This window comes from Leptinotarsa decemlineata, unplaced genomic scaffold (assembly GCF_025532065.1).
Source record: "Leptinotarsa decemlineata unplaced genomic scaffold, Ldec_3_MD MMD2_tig00004307_RagTag_RagTag, whole genome shotgun sequence".
Classification (NCBI taxonomy): Eukaryota; Metazoa; Arthropoda; class Insecta; order Coleoptera; family Chrysomelidae; genus Leptinotarsa; species Leptinotarsa decemlineata.
In genome coordinates, this window is record NW_027412606.1 from 165,415 (window position 1) to 184,962 (window position 19,548).

Genomic DNA, 19,548 nt, shown 5'->3' on the forward strand with positions numbered 1-19,548 from the left:
GTACTCGATAACAGGATTGAAATTATATTCAATTGTCATCGATATCAATTGGACGATCTATGATACAGGTTCAAGATATATATATATATATATATATATATATATATATATATATATATATATATATATATATCATTATTATAAACTATTTATTCTGAAAAACATGAACGTTCACGACGTCTCTGGGTTTCCATTAAATTGAACTTTTTTTACCACCGCCGGTTGGATTGACGTGGGTGGTTTTTGCTCCTCTCACTCAATCGACCGCTGTGTGAACCGGTGGTTCGAACTGACGCTCGATTTTCACTTCCTATCGTATGTCCAACCCATACTAGTAATCACACGTTATAAAGTAATACCTCGTTAGTTTCTAGTTCACCCAAATGTCTACTTTTGAGAGTTGTCGTTCGTAGAGCTGGTTACAGCTGGCGACAGCTGGTTAACGGAAAAACATATTTTAGTCGTATTCCTTGAACGGTGGTACGAAAATTATTACAATATATAATTGTGAAAAACTTGTAGTCTTTTTTTAAGGAAAACTCAACGATAACGAAGCCAATTAAGCATGAATTGAAAACAGAGTTTCTACTTTCAAGAGAATCTTGAATAACTTTTAGGAACTAACTTAATACTTAATGATATTCAGCATTGTGGATTTTTTGATTGCGGATATATTTATCACTTGAATCCTGAAACCAAATGAATATATAACATTCCTGACGCACCATTCCTAACACTATTCACTAACCAAGTTTGAATAATCGGAAACATTTTCAAAACACCTCCTGAAGATACCAAGATGGTTGGTGAAACACACATTGATAAGAGCCTCACAGGTCTGATGTGTCGAAAATAATTTTTGTGGGATCTATTCTACGTCAGATGTTCTAATTTTATCTTATAATACCAGAAATAATACCACGCAGATTACTTCTCAAATACACGCTGTTTCTAAATGACACGTAACTATTTGAGGGATGATTCTATGAATGATTATGGAAAAAAACTAAACGACTTCATTTGCTTCCAATGTTCTCTTGAATTTCATTATACGTCTCATATATTTCTAAAGCTGTCAAGTTCAAACTTGGCACTCAATCTTCAACGACATTAAAAGTGTTTAACGCTCCATATGATCTTGCTTTTCTTCTTATTTGGACCGTTTCAACTCACTCGATTTTTTATAACATCTTAGGTTACTTTTGCTAAAATATCAGATTGCTCATTCCCTGTTCAAACTTTCCTTTCGCTCGATATTTCTAATCGTATATAGGGGATATTTAGAGTTACAGGTCAAAACTTGCTTCATGTAGATCCTATTTTTTCAGAGATTTTCCGAAAATGAATATCTTTACTTTGAGGTAAAGTAGTTTGAGACCCAAAAAAGTATTAACCTAGAGAACGTTCAATTCTTTCCAAAACTATTTTGCTGTATCATGAAAACCGATAAGTAGATACATAGTTTTATTATGGCTCAGACTTATTTAAACTCAAGCAAATTAATCCAGTTTCCCTAACGAAACCAATTACTCTTTAGGTAATTGATCTTTTCGATCAGCTCTGGTAAGAGTGAGACTCTGCCAATTGCTGATAACTTTATCCATTTGGGAGCCAGTCTGGCACAGAGTATGTGCTATTTTTTTGAAGAAGAGTCCGCCACAAGGTTAACAAACCATGGGCAACAAAAATGGTTGGTTTGGAGAGTGAGTCTCCTGTGCAGCATTTCGAGAAGGCATCCTCCTATAGCTGCTAGGTACTTATTGCAGTCATCAACTAGAAAAACTTCTTTCAATCCTCTTCTGATCTTGTGGCCATCCAGGTCGAAATGTGCAGCTCTGAAGTTATGTAAGGTTTTCCGAATGGGGGTAAGCTGGCCACCGAGATTGTCCGATTGGACCCCGTTAGACACAGCGGTCCTCAAAGCCAACATAACCCATTGCAAGAGACCATCTCCTAAAATATCCTGTACGGCAGTCATAAAAAGATGTCCATCACGGCAGAGCCTCGTACTACCGTAACAAGACTTTCTACAATGAGAGGGCTCCGTTAGCGGCAGTGTCATACATTCTTTCGGAAAGATACACACTACAAATTCAAGAATAAATTCATTGTTGAGATGCCAGTTAGTAGTAAAAAACAATGCCATAAGTAATCTTGTCATTCCCATGTCCATCAGCGGTTTTACACTATGTGAATTTGCTTCCCATTCCACAGTCCAAGCTATAACAAACGCTAAAAGTAGCAAGCGGTATTTCAAACATCGAGAAAATGTACAGAGGCAGTCAATCGTTTCATGGAAACTAATAACAGGAGGTTGTCTGCCGGGTTTGATTCTGATAACCACAGAAATCAGCGTAAAATAAAACTCAAGAAAATATTGAAATGTTAAAGCCCTATGAATGAATAGTAAACAATAATTATACTGGAATGAACAGTATCACAATTTTGCTCAACAGGCTATTGACCTAGGTCCTTCCGCAAAAGATCCTTTTGCTCTGAAGCACTATGATATAATTGAAGTATTTTTTTGGAGAATTGAATTATGTATGAAGTTTCCTACTCAGAATCATCCATAGATCATGAATTATGAATGGAGTGACTCGTTATTTGATGAAAATTAATAACATTTTCCATGATAATAATTGAACAATTTTCACAAACATTTTTTTTTTCAAGACGCGTTTCGCGAACACCGTAGCTTCCTTGGGTAGATAAATAAATAACAATGAGTCACACATGGATTAATATAAGACAACAGATCAGGTGTCTAAAAACTAACATGCGGATCATGCCCAAAATTGTATGTAGGAAGGACTTCAAGAAATTTTGGATCAATAATCTCAGAGAATAAAAGAAGTTTTGAACTGAAAAGACCAATTCCTCCTATGCGTGCTACCTTTTGGAGAACAATTACGGTTTCAACACTATGTACTACATACTCCCTTCACCAGGAGGAGAAAATTGGACGATCTAACGCCACTTTTCCTCAATGGTGAGGTTATCCCATTTGGAATGGAGGAGAAATATCTTGGCATTGTCCTTGATAAAAAACTCTCCTGGAACGCCCACTTGGAAAAAGTTTTACACAAAGCCAGACTATCCCTATGGACATGTTGAAGGATTTGTGGTAAAACTTGGATTTATGTGATGATTGTCACTTATGGTGCAATTGCCTGGTGGCCGAAGGCTTTACAGAAAACGGCCAAGGCAAAGCTTTCTGGCAAACAGACAGGGTTGTCTGGCTATCAGTGGTGCCATCAGTACCACACCGTCAGTGGCCATGGAGATCCTTCTAGATCTACCTCCTCTCCACATTTTTCTGAAGACAGAGGCTAGATGGACTGCATACAGACTTGTGCACATTGCCAATTGCACAAATCAATTTAATGCAGAGTGCAACAGACTGTTGGTTGACACTGGAAGTCACATCATTCTGGAAATGACCTCTAATTTTATGCTTCCAACTGCCAACTAAAAACTACATTATAAAGTACTGTTCCCGAGTAGAGGAGACTGGATCCTCCGGGAGAAGGAAATGTTAAGAGCAGATAGTTGTTGGTTCACAGATGGATCAAAAACACCTTTCGGTTCCGGTGCAGGTGTTTTCAGTCGCAGATCCAGGACAGAGATATCAACGTGCCTAGGAACCTACGCGACTGTATTTCAAGCGGAAATTTACGCTATTGAATTGTGTGAAGAGAGATTTGAAGAATCCAACCTCATACACAAGTCAATAATAATATTCTCGGACAGTCAAGCGGCGCACAGTGGGGCCAAATATACGAATTGTTGGCAGAAATTAATCTATTGTTTTTTCATGTTTTTCGGGAAGAATGTCACATTGGAAAGTGGTGCTGGATTGGTATTTGTTATTTGCATGTTATCAGTGAAGGGTCAAATTATTCATTTCTCACAAATATTCATTTTCATAGCGATTCGTCGAAATTATTGCTCATCAATGATTCGCTGCTGTCACTATCTTGTGAGATACCCACGTCTGGTTCCTTCACTAAAGACTATACATCTTTTTCGAGCGATACTGCTTTCTTCTTGGGTATTTTCCCCATGCTGGTGATGAAAGGATCAGATGTTATGAGGAGCATGTGAAGGACATCATCGTTCGTTGTAGTACGTGATATCTTGCGAGAATAATACTCGCTATCGCTTGAAATCTTTATTGCGGGCTTCTTGGGCTTCTTCGCTCAGTTGGCCAATTGGAAATATAGCATGTTCTCTCATACTGGAGCCGTGTATTAAGACTTTATGTACACTTGGTTGCATCGGGTACCATGGATACTCTTCAATAAACTGTTTTGCCGTTTCTAGAGCATACATTTGATAGCTCTCCACATTTATTTCATATCCACTTGATATGGTTTGTAGAATTATTTTGAAGCGTTTTATAACATCAATGTTAACACCAGTTATTTTTGCTGATATATCTGGATTATTGAAAAAGCGCCTTGCATTATTTCCGTCATTGGTACTTCCAAAACCGGGCTTTGGTTTATTTACCAATAGACCTAACTCATGTCGGAATTGATTTTTGGATATCTTTTTTTGTAGTCGCTACAATTTGCTTGTTTTTCTCTCCACGGGCTTGCCATATCTTTAATGGTAGTTTAAATGCAAGGTGCCTAAAAACCTTATCCATGCATGAAGCACAGATAGGCCAAATTCCAGTCTAGTTGTGTCCAGTTCGGTTGCAAAGGAAATTTTATCAATATCATTGAAATCTTTGTATGTGAGATCACAGATAAAACATCTTTCTGTTGATGCAGTTTCCGTGAGTGCATTACACACCTTGCCGTCAACCATTGTGAATAGCAATTTGAAATTTACCTCAATGGGTATTATTAAATTCATATGTCAGTGGCCGGAATTGCTGTATTTGTGCATCTATATGTTATCTTTTCCGTCTGGATAATTCTTGGGTTTCATGTTGGAACTGAAATCTTATTGGTCTACAATACCGTGTAGAGGAACTTCTTGTGTTGTGCCAAAAATAATTTCCTGTTGTTCTAACGTTTTTTTCGATATCAGTCTAATAGGTACAAGAGAGGAAATGAAAATATTTGCATCTCTGGCATTTGGATCACTGTCGAAATTTTGTTTACATTCTGCTTGTCCTGATCCATCAAAACCCCACTTCTAAATTATCATCAATTTCTGAAAGGTCTTGGGTGTCTTGCTACTGAAAACTGCGTCCTGAGCATCCAAGAGGCGTGAAGCGGTATGATTGAGAAGAGCTTGCAATAGTACTTTGGCAGAAGCCTCTGTTACTATAATGCTGGCTCCGTTTTTTGGCGTTTTTTTCTCTCTGAAGATGCGGTGAAAGTAATTTGAGGTCTACCTGCTTTCTTAGATGAAATGATAAAATTCGGAAAACTTATTGAAGTATTCAGCCAGTTTTCGTTTTTCATAACAAATCCGTCATGAATTCGATTAGATCTCTGCCATCTTTTCTTGAAATCCAGGGTAAAGAACAAATTTTTTTTTATGAAGTGCAGGTAAACCTTGTTGACAACTTACACAGCTGCAAAAATAGCTAACGTCAAATCAAGTTGAACAGAACGCCTGCAAGATCTGCAATACGTATTATCTCCCATGCAGACACTATTCAACTTTACAATCGTGTGTTATTTGACTCCGATTGCTTGTTTTTCTTTTTGGAGTTCCTGCCAACAATTGGTATATTTGGCCCCAATGTGCGGTGTTGGAAGCTCCTACCGAGCAACGTCTAAACTGGTAACAAATTGCCTAAAACGCCTCTCCTAGATAGAAAAACTCAACAGATTGTTTTTGGTCTGGATTCTTGGCCATACCCTTGCGAGTTGCGGTGGAGGGTCGAATAGACCCACTCACTTCGGACCTAACCAAACCTAACTACATAATCCATGTAGAAGTTAAGGGACAGAAGTTGAACTTGCTGGAGTATCTGGAAATAAATAAGGGTAAACGTTCGGGTTTCCTGTTGGACGACCAACAGATGTTGACCACTCACCATTGTTGAACCATTTTTCATAATACCAATAATTGTATTCATATTCAAAAATTTACCTCCTGTCAGAGAACTGAGATTGTAATTGGTTTACACATTGCAATCGCTTTCACTATTAACCAATTGGATTAGGTACCCACTACTGTTATATAATAAAAATTAAGTCCAGTGTGTAATATTCATTTCTACCAAAGCTACGGTGTTAGCAAAACGCGTCTAGAAATAAAAAATGTTTGTGTTAGTTGTTTAATTATCGTCATGGATCCATAGAATCATTCTTTTGAATATTCGCACGTTATTCAGGAACAAAATGTATTCATGTAACTGAGTCACAAATAAAAATTCGAATTCAACTATAGTTATTAATTTATTCGAAAAACATAACCCAATTCCACTTCAGTTATGAACTTGGAGCTCACTTTAATTTTGAATATATAAATAATTAATTAGAATAGCGTAAAGAAATGAGTTTTCTCGCTTTAAAATGGATGTCATGTTTTGCTTTATATATTTAGTGACCGAAGTGAAATTGTGGTAACTATTCTATTATTCATTGATAGAAAACTAGTAAAAAAGATATCGATACAGGAATCAGTTGGCAACACGTCCAGCGAATAGTATAACGCCATCCTTGACAATGCAATAAAAGAAGGGATGTTGCACGTAGAAAACTTTCGGGGGTTGATGATCGTATATTATTGCCGCGGCTTCCGCAAACAAAACTGAAAAGAGAAATATTTGAATTGAAAGGGTTATATTTTTAGGAGTGACTAATTTTTTGGGAAAGAAAGTTTTTTGCTTTCTACTACTCCATCTTGATACAAAAAATGTGAGAATCTTCCAAAGAAAGGAAGGAAACAATCAATTTTAAAAGAAGTAACTCTATATATAGATGTGTACATGATGCAATTGATATATTTCAGAATTTCAAAAAAATATTCACTCGACGATGAGAAAGTTGAGGAAATTAGACAATATAATACGTTAAAAAAATTAATTTTCACCATGGGCTCAATATTTCTGTTTATTATATGAAACAATGAAGAAAAAAGTTTTTTGAGTTTTTGATATAGAAAAAAAGTGATATATTAACTGTAGTAGGTATTGAAAATATAAAAATATCAAATCTTTTCTCAATTTTTTTAAAATTTCACAAGTTTGATGAACTGAAATCTTCAATAAAATATTCCGGATATAAGTGAAATAGTGAATGATGTGAATGGTATATACTGAACGACTTATAACAGTATGTATAAAATAAATGAAACTAATGAGAATATCATTAACATTACCCAAACGGCCACACAGTTGAGCTAGACGGGATTATTAGGTATATCAGTTCGTAGAACAAAAACTGATGAGTAACATGAATGAAAAGTTCGAATTCAGTTGTGGTATCACTTTATTTCATATATAAAATATTAGTTATCAAAAATCAAATATAGCATGTCAGATATTAGCGAGATACATGTCCTGCAAATAGTATAACTCCATCCTTGACAATAGAATATGAGAACGGATGATCTACATAGAACACTTTTGGAGGTTGTGGATCATCATATACAACTGAAGAAAGTAGCAATATCTTAACTGAAATAAGAAAAATTCCCAAGTTATGAAACTATTCAGAAAATGGAGATGTGATTAGTGATATTCAGCTGCTGTGTGACGCAAAAGAAATTTCATTTATTTGAATAGCTGTGCTCCAGAAATACCAGAAAAATTCATTTTCTGCTTTACCTACAAAAACTCCACAAAGTTACATACTCGTATGTAATGGAATTTGTCGGTACTTGATGAAAATCCCTAACTCATTCAAGTAACACTCTAATTTAGGATTTTCACTGAAAACTTTATGAAACTACAACACGTGTTTCGCAATACAATGACTTCCTAGCGTTTTCAAACTAATTGATTTTTACTCGATTTATGCTTTATATAAAAACGATTTGAATCATGTGGCCTTCTACTAATTGAAAAATGTTAAACATTATAAAAGAAACTTTTACCAACTCATTGAATGAACATATTAGAAACTAACTAGCAATTTCCACATGAGAAAACAGATTTAGAGGAGAAGAATTTAATTCTATTTGGTCATTCAGTAAATGTTCAGAATTCTCAAATCTATTAATTTTCAAGCACTCCAAAGATTGAGTTTCAAACCCTTCTCTTCCGAATGTAATACTTCATAGTCGTGGTTGAAGTCATTCCCCTCTACGTTCTTTTATTCTTTTGGAAAGAGGTTCTCCCCGTTTAGCCAATATGAAGTTTTGGACAAGAACCACAAGTCAACTTATACATTCCTAATCTTTCCAACACTTAAGTTTTGGTGGTATTCTGGTGTTTGACTCCGGTTTCATATTATTATTGGTAGGCGTGAGTTGGTTTTTCTTTATCCTATATTGGTTTTTCTCTATTGGATTACCTGACCTAGTTTGTGTACAATTGAGAACAGATAGCCAGATTTCTTTAATGTTCATTGCCTCTTCCTTTCTATTGGAATGACCCCTGTGTTTTTGAATTTCTATTGCCTCTCTTTATATATTCTTGAATAGTAATTTTGAGTTTTATCAAGTATTACTGTATATTCCAATGAGATAATGTGAGTGCCCTGTTTTTTGAGAGCATGTTCGACTACAGCTGATTTGTCGCTTCGTCCAAGGCAACAATTTCTGTTGTGTTAAGAGAGCCAGACACCTACATTTCTTCTCGCGATTCCAGTGTAGACCGACTCGCAGCTACAAGAAATACGGTATAATCCCGGTGTTGCTAAATGTTCTCTGGGGTTCTTAGATGACCTTAAACTTTCTCTGATAGGTTTTGTTGGCCTACATATTGGTTTCACGCAGGGAAGGAAAGGTTTTCCCTTGACTAGCCAAGCTGGGGTTACTTGAGCGTTCTTTCTCCTGAATTGTATGGCCCAATCGAATTCTCCTTCGACTTCATCAACTCCCAAGCACTCAATATGCTGAAGGAATCAATCAACTTGTGTTACATTGGCAAAAGTTGGCAAGTTCAAGGTAGACACATAAAAATGGACAAAATTTTGGAAATAACCAATATTATATTATTTCTTCCACTCACTTACAAAATGTATGTGAAAAACTATCTGGAACTAGAGGTTATTATGATAAAGGTGGTTACATTACATTTTATATTCACCAAATCAATTCATTTAGTTTATTTTAAAAAATGTTTAAATGCTATTTATGCACAACGAATAGATTCATATTCTAATCAAGTATAAAGAATTAATTCCTAACTATTTTTCATATATTTAATCAGTTTTAGTTATTTTACATTTATGTCTTTGTATAATTTTATTGTATACTTCATATTTTATAATTATTTATTCGAATATGTTTTGATATTCCCATATTCACAACTGTTTTCCATACCATTTCTCAACATAGAAACTCAAAATACCTAAATTAGTTTAGAAAGAATAAATTAGATGATCCATGCGCAACCGTAAGGTCTTAAATGAGATTTCTCATTATTTATTTACTAATTGGACTGGCTTAAAGTAAAAGATCATGTGAAAAAAAAATGTGAATAAACGCTATTAGGTATTATTATACTCGTAGAAAGGAGCAACCATCGGATATTTCAGACAGAGGGAAATTAAAAAAAAATCAACTGAAAATTCTAAACATTTATTGAAAGTAAGTAAAGCATATTTTAAGAATATCTAACTGAAAATATCATTCTTTAAACTGATGAAAAATATTAAATAAATGTTCAGGAATAGTAAGCTCAAAACAGTCTGAACTTCAACCTGAAATACATTATTTTTTTTTTTTTTATTTCATTGTAGAGAAATAAGCTAAGCAGGTCTGAATGGAAACATTTATTCCGTGAACTGACTTTGTCTTCCAGTAAAAATAATAACATCGTTGAATGTCAAGACAAATAGAAATGATCTATTCACGTAGAAAGATTTGGGCATCACCTCTCCACTATCACCTATTCTATCCTCGACACCAACTACGAAAAAAAAAAACGAAAAAGTCAGTTAGGAGGCGAGCCAAATAATTTATGAAAAATATCATTATTTGAAAATTAATGCATACTTACTTACAGTTAATTACACTAGAGTTAGAGTTATAATCACATGCTAACTAATCAAATCAAAATTGAGCCTTCATTTCCGAGTTGGAATTGTTCAATAAATAATAAAAAAAATATTCTGGAAACTTTGAAGTTATAAATTGAATTTGCTTTATAATTCACTACGAATTACTAATTTGGTTAGGTACGTAATAAGAAAACATGTTCATTCTGCGATGGATTATTCAAGTAAGAGTTTCCTATCGATTGAAGTAAATCACAACTATGTGAAGCTATTTTCCGGGTTTTTCAGCTGTGGTCTGCAGGTTTTTATGTCTGACGTTTCGTCTATTGCTGCGATAGACATTACCAGAGGCGATGAAGTAACGGTCGCAGTGCCAGAGTTGGCGCTCGAGTTGTTGTTCATATTATTAAGAACGCAGTAATTACGATTCTAATATTCAACTCTGGTTTTATATTTTTATTGATAAGCGTGGCTTAGTTTATCTCAATTGGATTGAAATCTGGTATAAAATCTTTGTTTATTTATCAAGAATTAGTAAGTGTACCATTAGAGTAAATACAATATTTCTTGACGATTTGTAACCCCATAGTTCGACTTTTTTTCATCAAAACTAAAATTTGAGTAGCTTATACGGTTAATTAAATCTGACATAATTTCGTTTGGTTACACAACTGCTTATATTTATGTGTATTTTCAAAAAGAAGTAAAACAACCAGAAAACTACACATAAAGAAGGATGATAGAGAGAGACAGATAAAGAAGAAGGATAGAAAGTATTTACGATAGACCCACCACCGTAATCCAGTACACATCAAACAAAAAATTATCAGATGTTCATGTTCTTCAGAACTACGAATAATTTTCATACTAGAAAAATAACTTCCATTTTGGATGATAGTAATTCAGATTCGTTGAAATCCAAACACGAAAAACAAAATCTGCTCATTAATGTCCACCAGCAAATTTATCAAAATAGTTACACAATTCAGGACTGCTGATGACACTGCAACCAAATCAATGTTCCACAAGCCCCCTTTTTTTCCTATGTCAATTTTGAAGATAGTTTTAATATCTCCAGGAACGACAGCAGGATAAAATGAACGTAATGTTTAGTGGAAATCTCACAATAAATTGTTTCTTAAAAGGTCATTTGCTCTTTTCTTTGCAGAAGCAAAATTTTTCCCAAATTTGCATTTAAATGCTAATTATTCGTGCTACATGAAAATATTCAAAAACTGTTTTCAATACTTTGAAATGTACTATATTTATTTTATTTATTTATTTATTTATTTGCCACTGAGGTACAGTATGTACATATGGTATGTCAATAACTTAAAATTAATATATATATATAGAACATAATAACAGTGTGATACGAATAAAATAGGTAGGTATTTCATTTATCATATATGTGTATATACATATATGCATATATACACACATACACACACCCACATATATAAACATACACACATACATACACATATATAGACAAGACACGTATATAAATTCCTTAGTAAAAATATGGAACAGTCGTCGAAGATAACACTAAATAATAGTAAGAGGAAAAAAAAAATTAGTAAAATCATTGCTCAACAGAAATCATCTTCCAGGAATTCATCACAACTATAGTAACATTTTTGCAGCAGCAATTGCTTTACTCTACCATGAAACACTTTATCAGAGGTAATTTGTTTGATCTGCTCTGGTAATTTATTATACAGATTTATGGCATTATACAAAGGGGACTTTTTATATTTCGTTGACTTATGACTTGGAATACGCAAAACATCACCATGACGTGTGTTGTAACTGTGCACCGTTGCGTTTGTTTCTAGTTCATGGATGTTAGATCTAGCAAATCCTATACATTTAAGAATGTATATGGAGGGAGCCGGTAATAATTTTTCCCTAACGAATACTGGTTTACAGCTGTCTCGGTGTTCAATGCTGAAAATTAGTCTAACAATGCGCTTTTGTGCTACGAATACTCTGATGAATTCATTACTGCAACCCCATGCTATGATATTGAGGGATATATGTGAATATGCCATAGCAAAATAGATTTCTAGTAGACCTGCTGTGTCCATGCATGATTTCATTTGCCTTAAAGCAAAGAATGTCTTGTTTAATTTGTTGCAGACATCTTTTATTTGCAGATCCCATGATAAGCTTTCATCCAAGTAAGTTCCTAAAAATTTTATTTCGCTACTAATCTTTATTTCGTCAATAGTTTGTAGGTCATCTGGAACATTATTTTTCCTATTATAGAAATTTACTATTACAGTTTTTGTGGAGTTTAATATTAATCTGTTTCGCTGACACCAGGAGCTAAAACTATCGATTATGCATTTTACCTTACTAAGCAGTACATCAATATTTCCCCCTGTAACTGTGATAGTGGTATCATCCGCAAACATGGTAAGGTGGCAATCTTTCAGATATTCTGACAAATCATTTGCATACAACAAAAAAAGCAATGGTCCAAGCACTGACCCCTGTGGCACTCCAAGCTTAACGTCGTTGCACCTTGATCTAACATTTTCACATTTTACAGTCATGGTACGCCCTTTGAGGTAAGATTCAATCCATTGTAACAAGTTATTCGGGAACCTAAGTTGGGTCAGTTTTGCAACTAGAAATTCAGGAGACACTGTGTCAAACGCTTTTGTTAGATCAAAAAATAAAGACATTACAAAATTATTCGAATCCACTTCTTTGTAGATATAATTCAGTAAGTGATATGTTGCAGTTTCAATTGATTTACTCTTTCTGAATCCATGTTGATCTTTGCACAGTATATTATTTTCTGCCAAATAATGCGTAATCCTATTTGCGACTATTTTTTCAAATAATTTAGACAGTGAGCAGAGCAAAGAGATTTGCCTATAATTTTCTACTACCGAGCGATCGCCTTTTTTGAAAAGAGGTATTACTAATGCCTTTTTGAATTCTTCGGGAAAGTATCCTTGCAAAAAAGACTGATTAAATAAATAAGTCAAAGGGGTAATCACCACATCGATTATTTTTTTTTATTGTTTCTATTGACAACTCATCCAATCCAGTAGACTTTTTATTTTTTAATATTTTCAGTGTGCTTAGCACCTCAGATTCGCTTATAGGATCATTTTGGAAAGGATGAATTATATGGTGATTCCTTGAGACTGTACAAGGCAGTGACATATTTTGACCAAAGTTTTTTTCAGTTGCAAATTTGGCAGCATTTGAGAAATTGTAAGCAAACAATTCTGTTATTTCATTTAGGTCTGTAATTTCTTGATCATTTTTTAAAATACTGATAATTTTGTTCGATGATCTACTCTTCCTTCCTAGTTCATTATTTATAATGTTCCATGTTGCTTTGGTCTTATTGTCTGCATTCAGAATTTTGTTGTTGAAATAATTGATTTTAGCCTCTTTCAAGTTTTTTTTTATGTTCTTTTAAACTGTTTTGATATAAAGTTAAACTTCTGGCATCTGCTTCCTTAGAAGCTTTGATATTTCTAAACATTTCTCTCAATTGTTTTCCCTTCTGGATAATATCATTTGTAACCCAGGATTTAGAATGATTTTTTACAGTGAGACATCTTTCTGGGCATGAGACATTAAAACACCAGGAAACAGATTCCAAGAAATATGAAAAGCTGACATCAATCTTCATATCATATAGTTGAGGAAACCAGATTATACTATTTAGCCTTATTTTGAATTCATTTATATTTTCAGGATTTAACTGACGCTTATAAACTATTTGTTTTTTATTTTCTTCCTTAACGTGATTTTTACTTATCTGAAATGTAAGAATATGTGACAGATGGTCTGCTATATTTGGTTGTTTTAACTTGCATTCATAGTAATGATCTGAATAGGTAGATGTCATGTAGTCAATGCATGTTCGGCTTGTGTGTCCATTTATATTTGTAAAAATCCTAGTGGGGCCTATAAAGTTTATATTAAGTTGGTAAGACTTGAAAAGGTCACTGAGCAGTTTAGTGTTACTATCTTCTGGTGCTAGGTAATTTATGTTGAAATCTCCACACAATATAGTAAAGTTAGATCTGCACTCCGCTATTGCTAATGCCTACGATAGACAATTTAAAAAAACTCGAGGGTCCCCACTTGGTGGTCTGTATGCGGTTATGATAGTGACTTTAGTTGTATTTTTACGATAGAAAATTGCACAGATCTCTACATGACACTCTACAGATAACTTTTTTATAGACTCTAGTTCATTACAATTTGTGTTTTCTTTTACTAAAATCAGTACACCCCCTCGTTCATGATTCTCCCGACAATAAATTGCTCCTACTTTATAGCCTCTCAAATAAACTAACCCATAATCTTTTGTTATCCAGTGTTCAGAAAAACATAAAAAATCCAATTTATTTTCATCAGCAAAAACCTCGATAGAGCTATAGTTGTTAACAAATCCCTGGACATTTACATGACACACACTATCTTTACTAACGTTTATGTTATTCAGTAGAACCTTTCTTACATTTGTTGCAGATTGAGCTGTGATAGTCTGGGGTATAAAAAATTTTTTTGTTTGTTTGTCCCCTCAACACTTGAGTTCATCACTAAAATATCACCAGAAATAGTATTGTTTTCTAAATTCACTGAAAATTGTTTGTTGTTTGTTTCTGCATCTGATTTAGAGTATGTTTGAACTACTTCATTTTCTTTTTCTACAGATACACAGCATGTCTTCATAAACTTGTTAACCCGAGTAAAGTGCTTATCTATATGACGAAGTAGAGATTGCATCAGATACCACTTTCCAATCCTATTTATAGTGAATCCATCTGTGTGATAATTTGTCTTCCTTAGTGCAGAATTACATTCAAAAACAAGCCCAAGTTCATTGGTTCTATTAAACACAGCCTTGACGAATGCTAAGTTTTCCATATATATTCCATGGTTTTTATATATTTGGTCGTATCTGTATGGTCTAGTGATGATTATAGGGTTTGTATGCATTAGTTTCTCGATATATGTCTCGATAAGTTGAAGATGGAGGATTTTAGTCCATATGAGCACAATGTCGTTTCTTGTAAAGCTAGAAGAATAGTATACAGCAGTTTTTATGAGTTCATCATCTGGGGCATTTGATTTTATTATTGCTTGTACGGCATACTTATTTGATTGCCTTAATACAATATTTGCTAAATCCTTCCCATTTGAACCTGCAACTATCAACATCCTGCTCTTTATTACAGGAATGTCGTTTCGTATGCTTGGGGTACTCTGGTCTTTGTATTTTGAAAAATCTTCATCTTCAAGTGATTGTGTTGCACTAGCTTTTTTTTCTGTTTGTGTTTGTTCTGTTTGACATGCTATTTGTTTCCTGTTTGGGAGGATTGTCTGACACCCAATGTTTATCATTTGCTTGCCATTTGCAGCACCAATAACTTCCTGTAATTTTGAATTTTCATTACGAACATCTTCTAATTTACTTGTAAGCTGTTTTATTTGTTCTTTTGCTTCAGAAATATGTTTTTTTTGTTTTTCTATCAGCTCACTCAATTCCTTTTCATTATTTAAAGCTTCGTCCATATAAAATTTGGCATCCTTCTTCAACTTTTCTATATATGTGTTTTGTACTTCTTGTTCCTGTGTCAATTTTAATACACTTTCTTCCAACAATGACTTTTCTTCCAAGATCTCATCCTTATATGACAGGTTTTCAGTTTCACAGCATATTACTTTATGATTTTCAATAAAGCTCACTTTTCGACTATTTCTTAGGGCACATGCTTTGTGGAATATAGAAATGCATTTAATACAAACATAATATGATGGTGCGGTCTTTTGTTTGCAGCATTTGAAATTGAAATTTGCCATGTTTATTAGTTTTTACCTCTACTCAAGGTTTATCAAAATAAATTTATATTTTATTAAAAATATTATTAAAGCCGTTCCTGTCCACTTTGTTTATCACCAACAAAGAACAAATTATTATTTTTATTATATAAAAGTTGTTTTTGAATATTCAGGAAGGTTATTTTTCAGATCATTAAGAGAAAAACCTTTTATGAACATATAATCTGAAATTCTGAATGATAAGGTGTATTCAATAAGATACCTTGAATATTTTTCTGGAAAACATACATGAAATTAATTTTCTATTGTACATTTTCCATTCTTCTCGGTGGAAGGTGGAAAGCCACTACTTCTTTTATTATTATTTGATAATTTAAAAAGCGTTTTGCTACACGATAACTTCACCATTATTTGAAATGATTTAGGTATTTTTTCCGCCGTCAAACGAAAAATAAAAACTAATAATACGAAACCTGATTCCTAGATAGGATTGATGATTTTGAAAGTGATTTTGACTCGAAGAAAAAGCAGTGATGTATTACTTTTCTTTTTGAACTTATTCAGTGAAAATCCTGTATGAACGCCACTTGTAGAAACATAAAATTATACCTACTTACTACGTTTCACACAAATATCTAGGATCATACTCATACAGAATACTTGTATGAAACTTAAGTATCCTGTAGCTCAAAAGTAAAGATTTTTAGGACAGTTATTCATATGTAAATAACTTCGATTTATTTTTTCAACTCATTGGAAACTTCCTGCATGTTGTAAAGTTGAACGGTAGCATTAATTTTTAAAGATACGTGATTATCAACTATCCGAAACTAGATTGAAAATATATTTTCAAAACTGTAGCCGCAAACTAAATATGCTCCAGAGATCACTGGCTTTCAAACTGGAAATAATCTTCACACATACAATCGATGAATTTATGATTAGGCATCTCAACAACCATCGGCCCAAGTCAAGAAGCAAGCCTGCCTGTTTGGAATCTACAGACACAATTTCTGTGAACCTTCGAAGTATGAATTTATGAAGATTCCAAGTGGAATTTCACTGAAATCCATGTTAGATATTAGGTTGTTTCAGAAGGTTTGTCCGTTTTAAAAACATGTTTCTTCATAGTGTGTAGACTGACCGATAGAGAATTTTCAATTCTATACATTGATACTGTTCACTTTTTTCCAAATTTCAATTTTTGGCGATTATCGGCCAATTTTTCTCTACGAATTCAAATTGAACCAAAGCGCTGCCTAAACAGCCCGAAAAATCAACCACACATTGGCAATGAAAGCGTCAAAGAACGCACTACTGTTCGACGTTGGTTTGCAAAATTTTGTTTAGTATATTTAAGCCTCGAAGATTAGCCCCAAAGTGGTTGATCCACAGTAATCCAGGACGAGGATTTGAGGACCCGCGACTGACCCATCACAAAGGGTGCGTGGAATGGCGGAAGAACAAGGCGTCCGCTCCCATGCGGTTTTTGATGGTTTAAAACGATTTGCTACGACAACAGGAGACATTCAAAACAGTGGTTGGACATCGATGAGCCACTCAGGCACTTCCCAAAGGTGGAAACCCACCAAAAAAGACCATGGTTTCTGTATGATGGTCAGCGGTTGGTGTAATTTTCTGCAACTGGGCCAAACTACTTTGAAGAAATCGACGAAGTGTACTAAAAATTGCGTCAGCACTGGTCAACAGAAGAGGTCCGATTCTGCTCCACTACAACACCCGTCCGCATGTTTCACTAATTCTGCCTCACCAACTATCACTGAGATGGAGATGTATTAAATCAGTTTAAACTTGCCATGAACAAGCTTAGAGAATGAGACAGTTAGATTCATTAGAATAAGTGGTTATCGAAACTAATTCCAAAATAAATGAATGGGTTGGTGAACCACTCCAAACTAACTCTACTCAACCGATACGAGATCAAATGTAAATTTTCCACAATGGAACTTATGTCGAAAAAGATGTAATTGAAATATAGTCTAAGGCTGGAGATCTAAGATTCAATAAAAAATGTTCAAATTATTTCAAGAGATACCATTCCTTCAATCTGACATGGAAGTGTTCTCATGAAATTTATTTCACTCCCATAAAAGCCTTCATTACGAGATTCAAAGAGATCAGGGCTATGGTTGTGATTCCGAGTCCATTTTTTATAGTCCCAACGTGGTGTTATAAATATGAAATTCCAGTACTATTCTGCCTCCATAGGTGGAGTAATAAATTTCAAAAAGAGACTTCTTGAAATGTAAAGCTTGATAGATGTTAGTGGTGATGGTGTAAAGCTAGTCCTTTAATAATTTGTTTGATTCTGTACTTTCAGCAGAGTAAAATCATGCCTACTAACCTGCGGTAGCTGCGGCAGCCTCGGTGCCACTTTCAGTTACGTTGATGAATGCTTTCTGAACTACGTCGGAAATAACGAGATCCTTGTGTGTTGATGACAGACCACTCAAGTCGGCTTCTCTCCCAAATACTTTATTGATACCCAACTGCAAAAGACAAAATTATGATCACTTAAATTTTTCAATTACAACCTAGTTATTATAATAATTCAAATAGATACAATACCCTATCAATTCATGGTTCATCGATGCCGATAATGAAGCTACGAATCATCGTCGATTGAATTTATGAGAAACTCGTCATCAACCTTCTAGTTTACTGTTATATCAATAATTCGTTTATTTTCAATACGTCTAGTATTATTTATTGATTATTAACGTGACATTGAGTTGATAAACAACACCCTGTGCTTCAGAAGACACGTCTAGGATGGATACTTTCAGGAAATTTCCCCAAAATATTTAAACGGAACCCTTCACGAATTAATTATTGAGAAAATGTCGGGAGATAGTGAAGATTGATGATTCAACAAATGTTTTTATCCAATTCTGAATGGATTTACCAGGCACATTGCGTTATTAGTCAACAAAAATGGTATTGAAAAGATTTTTGCAATGGAGAGAAAAATTGAACAACAAACTTAGAGTTTGTACCTTCAATGCACGTTTGTAAAGTAGATCAAACAAGAAATATCCTTGATATTATGCAATATTTCTTACATCACGCGATTGACAAAAATAATTTAGTTCAACTACAAAAGTATGAATGGTATTCGATGTTAGTTCTGAAACTGATAATGGAATGATCTACAGTATAGTTATATATGAATAATAATGAAACTTGGGCCCAAAATACATTGTGAATTATTTCTGAATACGTAATAAGTTCTGATAATTGTGATAGCAGTTCTTTTTTCAGAGGGTTATCGATTATTTATTATTATATCCATTATATGGGGCTTCGGGTGATTACCAACACCGGACGATTTGGTGGACATCGGAAAATTAGGTGTTACCAGGTAGTTGGGAATCTCTAACCATCATCAAGATTGTTCAGGCGGGAAGGTCGCTTATTTACTTCGATGTCATCGCGAATTATTCGAGCTTGCAGTGTCCTCGCTTAGTATTTGCAAAGGGTGTTTATTAAACATTCGACAAAAATTTAAATGACTATTCCTTGGACTATTCTGAGGATATTTTGTCCTTTGATGATTTTTGATATGGCGCCTTGTTTCGAAGTTACGGAGCGAAAGAGAATTTCGACAAAAACTACCCCCTGCTCA

At 34.2% G+C, this 19,548-nt stretch overlaps 1 protein-coding gene across 13 annotated transcripts in view; it reads right to left on the minus strand.

Annotated features, from left to right (window-relative positions):
• The window catches only part of LOC111504806 (antichymotrypsin-2), an 80,570-nt gene that overhangs the window by 13,769 nt on the left and 47,253 nt on the right, over window positions 1-19,548 (minus strand). For 9 of the 13 annotated variants that reach the window (XM_023159507.2, XM_074178685.1, XM_023159506.2 and 6 more), the window contains exon 6: window positions 18,268-18,412. In XM_023159507.2, the coding sequence (XP_023015275.2) occupies window positions 18,268-18,412 (145 nt within the window). Of the gene's footprint in view, window positions 1-6,349; window positions 6,724-7,385; window positions 7,592-9,644; window positions 9,992-18,267; window positions 18,413-19,548 lie in introns of those variants that run through there. The other 4 variants (XM_023159496.2, XM_023159497.2, XM_023159501.2 and 1 more) reach the window with 3 other exon arrangements.